Source organism: Paramisgurnus dabryanus, chromosome 1 (assembly GCF_030506205.2).
Source record: "Paramisgurnus dabryanus chromosome 1, PD_genome_1.1, whole genome shotgun sequence".
Classification (NCBI taxonomy): Eukaryota; Metazoa; Chordata; class Actinopteri; order Cypriniformes; family Cobitidae; genus Paramisgurnus; species Paramisgurnus dabryanus.
The window spans coordinates 48819385-48835446 of NC_133337.1; the positions used below are offsets into that span (position 1 = coordinate 48819385).

The 16062-nt window shown below is 39.2% G+C and overlaps 1 protein-coding gene across 1 annotated transcript in view; it reads right to left on the reverse strand.

The window, feature by feature from the left end:
- Window positions 1-7713: 7713 nt before the first annotated feature.
- Window positions 7714-16062, reverse strand: part of grin2cb (glutamate receptor, ionotropic, N-methyl D-aspartate 2Cb) — a 65267-nt gene continuing 56918 nt past the window's right edge. The window contains exons 11-13 of the mRNA XM_065262792.1: window positions 15845-16032; window positions 13154-13386; window positions 7714-9884 (exon numbers count right to left, since the gene is read on the reverse strand). Of these exons, the coding sequence (XP_065118864.1) occupies window positions 8505-9884; window positions 13154-13386; window positions 15845-16032 (1801 nt within the window). The 3' untranslated portion in view covers window positions 7714-8504. The remainder of the gene's footprint in view (window positions 9885-13153; window positions 13387-15844; window positions 16033-16062) is intronic.

Here is a 16062-nt window from a genome sequence, read left to right on the forward strand (position 1 = left end):
GGCACAGATAACCGGCTTCTGATGACAAGAACATAACCTTATTATCTCCGAGCTGTCATTGAAAACACTGGCCCTTGAACGGTTTTAAATAATTAGCCAGTGGACCGTGCCGGTGTCAAAGCAGCAGTTTTTCAAAGCTAATAACCCCAAAACTTCTCTCGTGAGCTTGGTTGAAAGCTCGACAGGATTCAGGTGAAAAGTGCAAAAAAGGTCAGGCCGATCTGTGACCCTGCTGCCGTACGACAAGATCCACTCGGGAAAACACAACCACTAAAAGAGACATTATTAATTCACCCAGTATATGGTTGCTTTAATTAAAACTGCACTAGGTTTTACCAGCCTGATCTCATGGGAATTTGTATTTTACGAGTTGGTTGATTCATATCAATTTGTACAAAGTAAATCATATGATTATAAAAAAACAAAACAATAATTAAACGCCACACCTAACTCCAACGTCATGGGGTGAAAGCAATTCGTATGAAAGTCGTATGAATTAATACGAATTAACCACCTCGTAAAATACGTACGAATTGCAACTAGATTGTGTTGGTTTTTACATCAGTATGGTAGAAAACCAGTTTAATATAAAAACATTAATAAAAAAAATACATGGATTCCACAACATCAAATGTAACAAACAATGATTAAAAATGAATAACAATAGTCTTTTGATGTATTCTCTTTAATTTTACAGCTCTTTATTTATTGATCTAACTCATTAGGACAGAGGTCTTTGAAATTCCTGATATTTTTAAAGAAATAAAACATACAGAACAGCTTGTACTGTGCATGAAATCCACATACCGTAGGTTCGGTGTGCTAGCAACTCAGTACCGTTTTTGATTAGGGTAAGCTCAGTGGATCCAACGCATTTTATGCGTACATCTCTGAAACATTTTATTTGCGATTGTGTAGTCATCTACACCAACACATCATTCACGATCTTACAATTTCATGGTTTTGAAAGGCTCATCACAGAACATGATATAAAAAAGTATTGATTCAGTGGATGTTTATTGTTGTCCATTCTGCTATTTATTACTCTATTCAGTTGTTAATTGATGTATCGTCATATCCCGAGCCTCTCTGTGCTGTCTTTCTCCATCACCTTTTGCCTTTTTCACCAAGCTGTGAAGCTCTTTTCTCAAGGTGACCAGCATGCATCTGGGACAATTAAAAGCCCCTGAACTGACACTTCAGAGAAATGTAACGCTATGATGGCGTGGCACAATATAGATATAAGTCATTTTTGTATTGTGTGTGTATTCACCTTTAAAAATTAAAAAAGACAGACATTTTTTACACCAAAATATTGTAGAAGAACCTTTTTATTTTCCAGTCGTTTAGAAAAAGGGTTTTCAAATTGTAAATCACACAGTCACTTGGGTGTTGCGGTGAATAACAAGTCAAATAATTATTGAATAGAATGAATAGTATGACGATACTGTTATGTAGGGGTACCAAAATTCGTTCCTGGAGTCCTGCCTTGAAGTTGGCTGTGGCTAGAAGGGATACAGCAACGGCCAAAATCTTGTAAAATCTCATCTGCTGAGCACCATTTTTTCCTAATCCAACCATAGACTTTAAAAAAAGATGAACGATGAGACGTCACCTCCCACCATTGTAATGAATTAAAGCCAAAAAAGTCCGACCACTGTTGCCACCATGTTACAAAAAAACGTCATTTTGGAGCCAAGGCATGCGCAGAAGGAATCGTCCGTGGAGCCAGAGGCGGAGCCGCGGTATCAAACTTCCGCCCAAACGCTCGCACGACCAATTCAACCATGCCAATCATAACGACACGCACCATTTCTAAAGCATCAAATTACAAGCTAAAATGAAACTTACCACAATAATGAACTACTTGAATGGCCCAAAACCATCTTTCGGAAATTTTTATTGGAAGTGTACATGTTTTTTTATCTAGACCCCATTTAGTCCCATTTGTTTGAATGGAGAGGGCGGGGTTTATGACTTGTACTGCAGCCAGCCACCAGGAGGCGATCAAAGAGCCAGCGGCTTCACTTTTCAAGGCTTATGAGGCAAACTCGAATCCAACACTCAAACCTAAAGCCGGGTACACCACAAGATAATCAAGCTGAATTTGGGCCGATTTTCCCCCCTTATGACAATCCTATGTAAAGTCCCGATCGGCTTCGTGGTTGCACCGATTAATTTTTTTTTTTCAGGCTTTTTATTTAGACAGTATAGTGGAGTGTAGACAGGAAAGTGTTGGGAAGAGATAGGGGAGCGGGATCGGCAAAGGACCTCAGAGACGGGAATCGAACTCGGGTCGCCGTGAGCACACTGGTGCTATGTGTCGGCGCACTAACCACAGGGCTATCGGCGCCAACGGCACCTATTATTTTAACAGATTTTCTTGTGGTGAGCGGTGCGTTAAGAGCGTCTGTCCGAATGTGCTCGGAAGCACGTCAGGGCCACTCCGATCGCAAAACGTAAATATTCAACATGTTGAATATTTATGACCAGAAATCCTGTTGTGTGGGGGAAGCCCCGAGGACAAACACACACGCTGTAGATTGTCACAAGAAACGAAACGATACCCAATCAGAAAGCGAGCAGATAAAAGATAAAACCATAAAAACTACAAAAGTGTTAAATCATTGATTTGTATTCACCATGTTTGTGGTCTTTCACATTTAAAAAATCGGATAAGATTTAAAAAATCTTTTGGTGTGTACCCAGCTTAAACCTAAACCCAAACTTTTTGAGATTTAGGCCGTAGCTGTATCCCATCTAGCCAGAACCCTTGAAGCTTCTAGTATGCTTATTACATGGGTCTCCAACCCTGTTCTTGGAGGGCACCTGTCCTGCAGATTTCAGTTCCTAAGCTAATATTTAAAATGAAAAGACACGTTTAAATTAACATGTAAATTATTCATGTTTTGTAAACAAACCTGCCTCATCCTTCCATCGCAACTTTCCCTTTGTTGGATCTGACGACTCCTCTGTGACTTTACAATGCTTTTCATTTTTCACTACAGCCACCTGTGGCGTTGATATATTGCTACTTATTTCTTCCAGAGGAGGATCCTCGGGCCCGCCTTGATGTTTTTATATGCATGTATTGAATCATTTATCAACTTGCGAGATCATTCAATATATGCTTTTCAGAAACACACAGAACAAGACTTTGCTGGCACGATGATGATGATTTCAGCCTGCCTGTTTTTATGAAAATAAAATGCATGTCATTCTGGAGTCGGCTTCTCCTTAGCTGTCACCAAAGTGCCAGGAACGTTATGAAAAAAAGTTATCCTCCAGTACATAAATCTATCAGTGTGCGCTGCATGGCGGCATTGAAGATTAAATCACTTTAGCTGTGAATACAATGTTGAATTGTAATACAACAATAACAAAGAAAAGCTCATGTAGGATTTTAACTTGCTGCTTGAAATAAAAGCTCCTTATTCGGAACCGTACAGCATAATTACCCCAGCCTGGGTCACCTTGGGTGTCACAAGACAGACTGTGCGGTTGAGACAGCCAACATAATGAAGTTCCCAAAGTAAAAGACACATTTTGGTAACACATCCTTTTGTATAATCACTCCACAGAGTTGGTTTAATGAGACTCTTATGACAACCTTAAAAGCCAAAAGTCTCAGATATGGTAGCTAAATCCCAGCTGATGGAGTGTGGATTTTTCCTGGGGATTTTTTTTCTCTCCGTCACACTCTGGAGCATCACAAGTTTATTTTGAGGCACAGACAGACACAGATTTCCTCATGGGTATGTGAAGTGCAGTACGCAGGTCAAACAGACTTTTCAGTAGTCGTTCATTTCCACAACCCTAAACCTGATCTACGAGGGTCGCGTTTAACAATATCAACGTTATTAAAGTAATATTAATATTTCCATTTGTGTCATATCTCCAAACAGCCAGTCGATCTTTTTACAATGTCTAAAATATGCTGTGCTTCTGCATATAAAAGGCAGTGTTCAAAGGGTTGTCTCTGTCAGACATCTAAAGAAGACAGCAGCACTTACTGATGGGCCTTTGTGATTTATTAAAGTGTGAATATCTTTGATGGTGCTAATATTAGAGAACCATTCAAATTGCTCTTCTTCAAAAGCCCACTCACGGCATAGAGAGAGAAGATGGGACGAGAGACATTAAGGGGAGCCTAAAAACATTCATATAGCCCTGATGTTAAAAAAAAAGAAAATATTGAACAATATGTCTTACAAAATTCAGTATTAGAGAATACAGTATACCAAATATACTTTAAATAAAATGTAACACATTAAGTGTTATTTAGAGATATATACTGTATATAGTTAAGTGACTCTGTTTGACATCTCTACTACAATTTTACAAAAAAAAATTACTCAGCCCAGTACATATATGTATATACTGTATATCACATTTTGTAGATACAAATGACTAGTCATTTACAGGTACAGTTATACACCAAATATTCATTCATTCATTCAATTATTCATCCATCCAAAGGGTTAGTTCACACAAAAAATGAAAATTCTGTCATCATCAACACCTTCAAGTTGTTACAAAGCTGTATAAATGTCTAAATTCTGCTAGACACAAAGCAGATGTTTTTAAGCAAGCAGGAAACAGGAGCACCATTGACTTCCATAGTAGAAAAATGCATTGCTCATAATATCTTCCTTTATGTTCTGCAGAACAAAGGCTGTTTCTCAATATATTGTGTTCTCGCTCTACGTCATCATTAAAGGGATAGTTCATCCAAAAATGATATTAAACCTATGTCCATTATTTTTCAGACAATGACATTTTCAGTTATTTTAGAAAATGTTTTAGATCTTTCAGTTAATCAAATGTAAAGGTTATGGGGACCACGACCGTCAAGTCCAAAAAATGTGAATCCATCCTTCACAAAATAAATCCAAACGGCTTCACGATGATAAACAAAGGCCTTCTGAGGGTAATCCGCGCAGTTTTGTTGTAGAAATATCCACATCTAAAACTTTATAAACGAAAATAACTCGCATCCGGTAATGCTGCCATCTTAGTTGCGTCCGCATTCAAGATCAGAGCTTTATGCAGCGTACGGAGGTTTCTCTGCTGCTGCTCTGTGCCCCCGCCCTCCAAATTTGTCATACGTCACTAAGAAAAGTGCGTACACTACGCTAATACTCTCTTCTGAATACAGAGGAGTCTAAGATGGCGGCGCTACCGGAAGGTAGTTATTTTCGTTTATAAAGTTTTAAATATGGATATTTCTACAACAGTACCGCGCGGATTACCCTCAGAAGACCTTTGTTTATCATCCTGAAGCCGTTTGGATTTATTTTGTGAAGGATGGATGCACATTTTTGGACTTGAATGTTGTGGACCCCGTACTGTAACTTCACATTTAATTAAATGAAAGATCTAAAACATTTTCTAAAATAACTGAAAATGTGTTTGTCTGAAAAACGATGGACATATGCATCTCGGACAGCTTGGGGGTGAGTAAATCATGAGTTTAATATCATTTTTGGCCGAACTATCCCTTTAACCGTTGAAATTTAATTCCAATTCTCAAGAACGCAAGTAAAGAGTATGAGTATGTGTTCTTGATATCGAGGATGCTTCAACTGCAGACTTGCGCGCTGAAATCGCTTTACATCCCAGAAGTCATTGCAGAAAAAAAATATGGAGGAAGGAAGTGCTACGCACACCTGTAAAAGCAAACGTTTGTTTGTAAACATTTTACAAAAATTTAACAAATTTTATATTTAAATGTATGTTTTATTGGCATAGAACAATTAATGTTAATTGAGTTACTTATTGTAGATAATATTATTATTATTTCTTGACAAGGTATCTGAAATATTTACATATTTGCCATTATAAAATGACATAATAAAAAAATAAAATAATGTACATAAGGGTGTCACGATTTCGATTTTAAATCGAAATCGATCGAAATTAAGTCACTACCTCGAACTTCGAATAAAAAAATGGGATCGTCGATTCTGCCACGCCCCATGTCACGTCCGCTCGGCTTGTCAAGCAGGAAAAATAAACCTCTCAGAGGTGCCTTTAAAAACATCGGTCCAGCGGAACGCGATTTGTATTTTAAACACGAGGGATGTATTGCTACAACTCCTTGTAATGCATATCATAAACAGGATTACTACCTAGTGATCTGCCTTCGGACAGAGCCCAGCTCTCTGTATGTGCGCGAGAGAGCCGCCAAGATGCAGCGGGTTATATTTTAAACAAAAGGGATAGTTTGCCTCAGCTCGCATTAAACACATTAAACTGAACAAATACGTAAGGATTACTACTTTAGTTTATGTTTAGACTTTGGACAGATGCGAGAGCGCATGCATGTGAGACAGAGAGAAGCGCAGCTGCTTATGACGCACCGGTTTTATTTCAGATGCTAGGAGGAGTCCAAGACGTGGCATTAAGTCCATCTGCGTGCAAAAAGGAATCCTCTCTCTACATACAAGCTCGTAAAGTAAAGCCCACAAACCCCCATGCAAGGAAAAGCACGCAATGTGCATGTTAATGTGAAACTATAATAATAATAATAATAATAATAATAATAATAGTAATAATAATAAAGGCATATCATTTTTTGTCTTTTCAAAAAAAAAAAAATCGAGAATCGAATCGTGACCTTAGAATCGAAAATGTAATCGAATCGAGGATTTGGAGAATCGTGACACTCCTAAATGTACATAATAATGATCGTGCACATCTCAATTCTCACAAGTGCATTCTGTGTTAGTGCGACCTTTTGAGTTCGTTCTTCCAAGGTCGCCTGGCAAGACCGATCTCCACGAGAACGCAAGTCTGTTCTTTGCGTCCTTGGAATTGAGAAACAGCCAATGACATTTGTACAGTACAACTCTGTAACAACTTAAGGGTGAGTAAATGATGACAGGATTTCTTGTTTGGATGAACTATCCCTTTAAATCCCCCTGTTTCAAATGATTAATTATTGCCCTTTAAATAAATAAATAAATAAATTAAATATCATAAACCCACCAATGCTAATAACACTGTTTATGTTTCTGCTTATGTTAAAGCTGAAGTGTGTGATTTTTTATGTTAATATCCCAACTTAATATGCAAAGGCAAGTAGCATTAAGTAGATGGATTCTCCATAAACACGTAAACACTGTAACTTGGTGGTTTATCAAAACTTTACTTTGTGTATCTGAGCATTCGGGCCAGCCTCACCTATAAGAAAGAGAAATCACAGATGAGATCTTTTTAATTTTTTAATATAATTTATTTCTCTTAGACCTAAATATAGAGCAAATAGTTTTAGAGAAGACAAATGGAGCTCAGATTTGGCAAATCTGCAATCAAATTATTATTGAAGATTTATAAGAACTTAAACGTTCCTCATCAAATTGACCCAAATCGAGATTATTTTAACATACATTTTATTTGTTTATATTCTTTTCTTCCAAGCAATTTTACACTCTCAAAAATGCTAAGTTATTTTAAACCCAGTGTTAGGTCAAAAAGTGATAAACCCAGCTGTTGTGTTAAATTAAAGGGCACCTATTTCATTGGTAAAAAAAACTTTATTTTGTGTATTTGGTATAATACAATGTGTTTGCGTGGTTTATGGTTAAAAAAAAACACATTATTTTCCATATTCTGTACATTTAGTAGATTTCCCTCTCTTCCTGAAACGCACAAATTTTGTACAAAACTCGTCGATTTGAAAAGCGCTGTGTCCCTGATTGGCCAGCTAATCTGTATGTTGTGATTGGCCTGAATACTTCTGACATCAGCCAGAAATGTGACGCTCCTTACCATGTTTGAAAGATTCGCTCACAATGCAATATTAACAGAAGTTAACTGATTCCAAGTGGGAGGAATTATGATAATGTCGGTCTTGTCTACATCACCAATCCCAGGAAGTAAACTATTGCCTACAATCCGTGTGTTTGTTGTAGTCCAAGAAAAGAGATTTATGTTGGAGACGATAACTTGCGTCATCTTTTATTTTGGGGTTTGTACCTTTTGCATATCGTTAACATGTACTAATACACACTTACACACCAAAGGAAATGTTAAATCGTGAATCGGACCATAGGTGCCCTTTAAACCCAAAATTGTTTATATTTGACCCCACCATGTGTTAAATCAACCAAGTATTTTAGGTCACTTTCTGACCCAATGCTGGTTTAAAAATAACCTAACATTTTTTTAGAAAGTTGGAGAAACATCTCAGACCAAGTGGATACTTAAAGCACAACTGAAAACTCATCAAATCTCAGAAACATCTGAGCAATAAAAATTTCCTTTGGGCAAATATCAAAAGTGGCTCAACCAACGATTTGAGTTTGGGACAGAAATATCTGACCGATTGCACACATAGGGTTCAGGAATCTTCTCTGATTATGTTTGTAATTCCATTTTGGGTACAGAAAGGGTGTGCAAACGACACACTTCAGCTTTAAAACCTAAATCATTTTATTGGTCAGCAGACGCTCGTACCACAGAGCGGAAACTTTTAATAATTGGCACGTAAAAGTATAAGTTCACACTTCTGACTCCAAACTGGAGATTCTTCCCCAAGTCATGGGCACAATAGGGCTACTATGAACCACCCTGCTGCCTGGGACAGTCACAACATGGTCACTGTGTAGATGTGTGGGTGCCCTGTAACCTCCATATACATTGTCAGTGGGATGTCCCATGCAAGGGAAAATGTTGCATAATTCTGCTGGTCCATATGGCAGTGGACTCTGATAGACCGGCAGCTCAGGGTAGGAGTACGGTCTATACATCATGCTGGATGCCCTCTTAACAGCAGCTGCATTATAAAAAACCGCCTCCTTGTAGGAGGGAAGCCTGGTTGACTGACTGTGTCTCAGTTTTTGAGTTTTTCTGGAATTTCGTCTGAAAGGGTGAAGGTAGGTGTGATCCGCCGGTTGGGAGAAACGCATGGTGTTTCTAACTCGTCCGTGTGCGTCCACGCAAGGGAAGAGGTCGGGTATTGTTACTCGAGAGGATGGTGTGACTGAGGGTCTTTCGCCAGGGAACTGGACTCTGTCGGGACCCCAAGTGGCTTTCAGGAACGACGGTCTTCGATGAAGCTTTCGTTTCCTTATCAAAGGCATGTCGTTCAGCACTGAGTCGAAGTATGGTTTGCACACCGAATCAGCCGCTATAAAAGGATTTTCACTGTAGGACAGGTTGTTGTCTGCAAAATCATTCGCTTCTGCATGACACGTTGTTTGGTCTTTACAATCGTGAAGACCCCTTAGATCCATGGACTCTATGATTAGATTTTGGGCTCTCTTCTTCTGCCTGACGCCATCAGGAAAGCCATCAGAAAGGCAAGACTTGTGGTGTTCGGTGTAGATGTCTGGCACCTGCAGATCTCTATATGGAACGAAGGAAGAACCAGTATGGGTCAGATCGGACTGAAGATCATGCATGGCCAGGTGAGGAGTGCTCAGACTGGATACAGGAAGCATCCCATCGTACAAACCCCTGGTCCGGGCGGGAAGCGTGTATCGTAGAGGAGTGGGCCGTGTTAAGACTCTATGGTTTAGCATTGGTGGTGGGCTTGTGGTGTTGGCATGCTGAACGAAAGGCGGAGTTATGGAACGCTGCATATGAGGTATGTGGTTCTCTGTGACGTTTGTAATATAGGAGACGTAACCAGGAACCTTATCAGTCGTGGTCACCTGATGTATTCTTGCCGGTAGGCTGCCGCCGTGTCTGCTCCAGTTCTCAATGGTCTTTGTGGCGTTATCCAATGAGTTTTCCACCTTGGTCGAGGAGACGATGTCCTTGGCTGTTTGCAGCATTTTCAACATGTTTGCTTGTGCGTAACTGGCCGTGACGTCTGGATTTTGTATGCCCGCAGATCTGCCAATGTCTTCAACGCCGTTAAAGCAGCTGTATATGCCCTGAAACATAAGTCATCATAATGTCTTATTTGCATAGTAATTGCCCATTCCTACATTAAATGTTATTCTCTGGGAGTTTTATTGTTTTCGTTTATGGTACGGCAGTAATTCTCTCTATTATGTTTAATGGGTAACATTTTACAATAATTCGCACTCATAAACAACAGCTAATGAGCTGTGTATCAACTGACAACAACAATAATTTCTACAGTGTTTAGTCATTTTGTTTAATGGTCATTTATAACAGTTAATTATGCTAACACTTCATTTTAAATGTTAATATTAAGTTATATGCAAAAATTACCATTATCCAAGACAAATAAATGCTGTAATATTGTTCAGAGTTAATTTATGTTACCCATTGTACATTCACATTCTTATCTAAAGCATCTGTTAATGTCATGTCAGTTAAGCCCCAAGTAACGTCTGTATTTACGGTTGCCAGGTATTTTTTTTACAACAACATAAGCTGTCTGCACAAAATATGATAGCATTGTATTATAACAGGTATTATGTACCATTACAGATTAAAGTGGCTTCGTAAATGTATAAAAAAAAAACATAATAAAGCAAAAATAAACCTAATGTGCATTTTGGTTTTTCATTACTTCATTACCGGGGTGTGTACACCAAGGAAATTTCGCCTGTAGCCGGCATATGTTTGCAATTGTTTTCAACAAAAGTGCTGTGTTTTTCAAAAATGCCAGCAGCTGGGGGGTTTTGTCCGCAGCGCTGAGCGCCCAGAGTTGAAAAAATGTTCAACTTTGGGTAAAACCCTCAGTTTGTCAAAGGAATACCACAAAACCCCACCAGTGCATCGCCTAATGATAAACAAAACAAAAGTATTATAGCAACCAAAGCACTTAGCTGAAGAAGTGCTGGCAAACACCCACAGTTGGTGTCCACCTGGAGTTTCAGTCGCGTTAGGTGCACATGTCTCCTTATAAGGAGTGTTAACAAATCATGCTGTATTTTGTATAATTCATTAAAATAAGGATCTTGTGCCGACGAAAAAGGCTTGAACACCCCCAACATTGTAAACACAACTTACCAGTGTTTAAGCTAGAGGACTTCAACACACCATCACAGTGCATTCAATCTATAAATGTTTAGTGTTCCCTTAGATCAGGGGTGGGGAACCCTGGGTCCTGGAGAGTTTAGTTCCAAACCTAATCAAACAGATCTGCATTTCATTTCCAAGTTATCCTGAAAACTTTGATTAGATTTTCCAGGTGTGTTTAATTAGGGTTGGAACTAAACTCTGCAGGACAGTGGCCCACCAGGATTCCCCACCCCTGCCTTAGATGGAACCCATCGTATTTGCGTTGCTAACACAATGTGCTACAAATTGAGTAGCCATAACACTATTACATTAAGGGCCAGATTCCCTAAACGTAGCAAATAAGTGTGAGAGCGCAACTACAAAAAAGCACAGATGTGAGTGGAAATTTCTGCAGGTGATTTACTGACAAGACGCACGCAACGTTAACATTTAAATACTCTCCTCCCATAAATTTTGCATCTGAAATGAAAACTCCTAAAATGCATACACTGTACGACAGTCAGTCGCAAAAATAACACTATGCATCAGTCCTGCAACAGGTCGGGTACACGCAGATACCCGCATAAAAGTGTTTTAAACAGGTGACATTCCTAAAATTCACGGGCGGGGATGCAGGCAGATTAATAACTCAGTGCGGGCGGGTAGTAGTGCGAATGAAAAAAAATTGCAATATTTGTATGTCTAAATTACCATTACACGCGCAACACATGACATTTGACCCATCACGTCACCCCCACTGCGACAGTGTGCGTCCTTTGTTGATCCTTCTCGTAGCCTAGTTGGAGCGAGCATTGCAAAAGTTGCATAAAGTTTTGTCGTTGATAGCCGGAAGCTGGGAACGTCTTCTCTTAGAAAGCATTTTGAGACGAGACTTGTAGGAGCATAGCAGGGTTGTATATTTTCTTGTTCTTGTTTTCTTGTTTTTTTCATTAATAGGTCTATTTGTGTGTAGTTATCAGGTTCATAGCCTATGGTAGGCTACTTGAATGGCGCAATACAAAGCGCATTTTTGTCTGTTTCATTAGCCCATCCATTTTTTTTTTTTGCCATTTTTGCCTTTATTGATAGACAGTAGTTTGAGAGATGACAGGAAAGTAGAGGGTGGAAAGAGGGGTATAGGATTGGCAAAGGACCTCGAGCCGGGATTCAAACTTGGGTCGCCAGAAGTGCGTTTGCACAATATGTCGGTTGTACAGGGGGGAGCGGGTGCGGGGGAGAGGGTCTCCAAAAATGGACCCCTGCAGGACTCTGCTATGCATAGCTTTCGGTGCTAATTTTTCACGTGCCTTTAGTAAATCCTGACAGTGGTTTATAAAGCCCAAAGATGGTTTGCACTGGCACAACCCAGCAAGCAAAAACCGAGACAGACCCAATATAGTCCAGCTATGTGTAACCCCTATATAACCCTGAATTTGGTTACATGACGTTTTGCCAATATAACTTGGAGATAAAAGAAAGTGAGATCCGGTGCAACTAGAGAAGGACGAAACAACAATGAGAAAAGATATCGCTTTGAAGTTTTGGGGAATTGAAAAAAATCACACCCCACCTAGAGGTGGGTGATATTCTCAAAAAACTCCTATGCAGGCCAGCTTTTTGGATGCATACATAAAACACTCTGGAACCTTTGGTCTAAATGAAGAATTAAGTTAAACATGCTTTTTTTTAAACATTTAAACATATAAATATTTTATTTTAATCGTAGGTTGAAAGTTTTGTATCTGTGTTTGGTCATTCCCCCTTTAATGATTAATCTGTGAATGTAATGGGTTCAGATAGGAAGAGTTGTGGGTGGCCTACACCCCCTTCATGCACCTGTTAATGATTCTTATTAAGGGCTTCATTACCTGTGTTTTACCCTGGACTCTGATGAATGTGTAATTGTGCATCAAAACATTAGTCATTGTTGTGCACCTTGATTCCTTTTGTCATAACTTGGAGATATTCAATATTCCATCATGTAAGCAAAGTCAACAGGTCTATTCTTGGGCTATGGTTGGAGTATATTAGACTTGCACTGGCAGCCCAAATTTTTCCAAAATTGCTTGCTGGGAAGCTATTAGTAAATCTGCTCCTAATGTACATTATAATAGTCAATTATTTGCACTGTTAACCAAAATATACACTCACAAAAGGTTAAATTTATGCTAGAAGATTTCATTTTAAAGGGATTGTTTTAGAATATAATTTAATAAGGTGGTCTTACCCTGCTAATGGCCAGCAGAAAATCTAAGTGGTCAGACTTGTGGACCGAGTGTCTGAGTTTCCAGTAGAGAAGATGCTCCCAAGCAAAGACCAGCAGGCTGAGACCCATGGCAACTAGCAACATGTAGAAAACCCCTGCCATGTTGTCTATGTCCAGTTTGGAGCTCATGACCTCATTTTTCTCATTCTGGCAGATTCCAGACAGCCATACTGTCTCCAGCCTCTGTGTGTCCCCTGCATGAGAGGAAATAGGGTCAGAAACTATGCCAGAAACAGCGGCAGGGAAAGGCTACTCGGCTATGACAGAAACAAGTGGATTATAAGACCTGCACCGTTCCAAGACCTGTAGTGAGCTGCCTACTAGACAGCATTTTGGGAAACCGTGGATGTGACAATTGAGGACATGAAGGTTGTTCTAAAATGAGGGCAGTGTAACTATTACACCAAAAGATTAATAGCACAATTATATGCAAGACACCTAATTTTGGCTAAGGGGCATCAGATGTATCCTTCACAAGGCAATCCCAGAATGCACGGCATCATATTCAGTTATAAAATAAGACAAAAGACAATGCAAGATAAACAACGAGTCTGTGAAATTCAGGCTAGTCTCAGGATTATGTGCATCAAAGTTTAATTTTACTCATTCAAAGTACTCAGTCAAAAGGGGTGTCACAATTCTCCAAATCCTTGATTCGATTACATTTTTGATTCTAATATCACGATGCGATTCTTTTTTTTTTTTGAAAGCACAAAACATGCTATGCCATTTCTAGACTAGACTTTTATGAAATATAATATCTGACCTTGAACCCGGAGGTGCCCTGCCATGTTAGTCGTGCTGCCAGTGGAAAAATATGGTACACCACGCACATACCTGATAAAACGAAACTTCCTGTCAGATGAACATTCCTGTCAGTACTTTGTACCTTAAAAACGCACTTTTATTACCGTCAGACGAGATTGTGAGACTATACTCCAATAAGTCATGTTTTAATGCTGTTTTCATAACTCTTAAGCAACTGAAATAAGTTGTTGTGAAACTTAAACAGATCTCAGTTCAGAGAAACGACCGGTCCTGGCACAGACGCCGTTTTGTTTTTTATTTCCCATGTAAAGAGCAGCTCGCGTGGTGTCTCCTGCATCTGCCATACTATCTTTTGACTGGCTGTAGCTAGTGAAGTTAGAGGAGGTTGACTTGCAGCACTCTACACGTGTTTTTTTCACGCTTGGCAAGTCGACCGGACGTGACATGGGGGCTGGGCAGCATCGTCGATTCAATTTTTTAATTCGAAGTTCGAGGTTGTGACTTAATTCCGATCGATTTTGATTTAAAATCGAAAACGTGACACCCTTATCAGGCACTATTAAAGATATCTAGGTTACATTTTCACAACATGTTCTTTACATCATGTAGGATGATGCATTTTCACAGACTGGATTACAAATATTTAGGGATGCACCGATACCACTTTTTTGGAATACGAATACGAGTACGATTTCGATACCTGTATTCTGAGTATCTACCGATCCCGATCCCGATCCAATACTAGTATTTTTCTTGATCCATTTAGAATTGTGTGTGTATAAACACATAAATATATATATGCACACATATACACACAAAACATGTTGCACAAAATCAGGAGAATATCATGTCAAGTGAATTTTTTTTAAATAAGATATAAGTTAAAAGAATGTAAGTGCTCTTAAATATTTATAAATTGTTTTTGAGTGGACATACGACTGAGCAAATAAATAGTTCAAGTACATTTTTACTTAATTGCGCAAACTGTCACAACATAAAAGACTTTTTAATCAGATGTTTAAAATACGGCTTTTGTGTGTGTGCGTGCGTGCGTGCGTGCGTGTGACATATTTAATTCACGCTACTCTAGTGTATTAACTCGGCGAGCACCAAACCATTCAGTTTTTGTGACCTTAAATATCTTCATATATGCATTTGTTTTTCACATAAGGCTGTTGAATATATTAGGAAGATTTTGAATATAGTTTATAATAACATTTCTGATGCTTTTATAATAGTTTGACTTTTCTGTAGCATGACAGTAACAAGCACATGTAACGCATAGTATCGGATTTGGATCGGCCTTGTTTTTCCGATACCCGATCCTGCAAAAAAGGTGCGGATCGACCCGATATCCGATCCAAAGTATTGGATCGGCCCACCCCTAATTTAAATTTACAGTTAACAGCTTTAGTCATATAATTTAACAAAAAAACAAAGGACTAGTTTTCCAGTTTGTTGTAAACTCTGCCTCTTTAGACAACACAAGAGTCATTAACCCCTTACACGCCGCTCAAACATAGACATTTCTCAGACCGTGGTATCGATTCCAGGTATCGGGGGACTTTTAACGAGTACGAGTACTTTAGAAAATGTGGTATCGAGGCCGATACCCGATACCAGTATCGGTATCGGTGCATCCCTACAAATATTTAATAAAAAAATAATTAGATAGCTACATTAGAAGACAGCTATATTCGCAGTTATGCCACTCAATAGGGTGCAAATTAGAGGGATTGTTTACAGTTCAATGCTGATTTGCATGATATAACCTAAATTCCCAGCACACTGAGTACTGAGTAAAAAGAGAGGAATATGGTAAGTCCATGCTGGGTGAGAGGAAATTAAGTGTGGAACGGTTCCGGTCCCCCAAGTCCAATTTACCGTCTCCGAGGAATTGGAGTAGTGCCAGATCTATGGGGCGCTTCCAGCGGGAGTCCTTCTGCAAAGCAATGCCATAACCTGTGGTAGCGAAGACCTTCCCACTACCAATAGTGACCAGCTTGCATCCCTCATCTTTGCCAGCCATATAATTAAGTACTGCTGCATCATATATAAAGGCATCCAGCTTCCTGCACAAAGAATAGAAATGAGCATGAGGC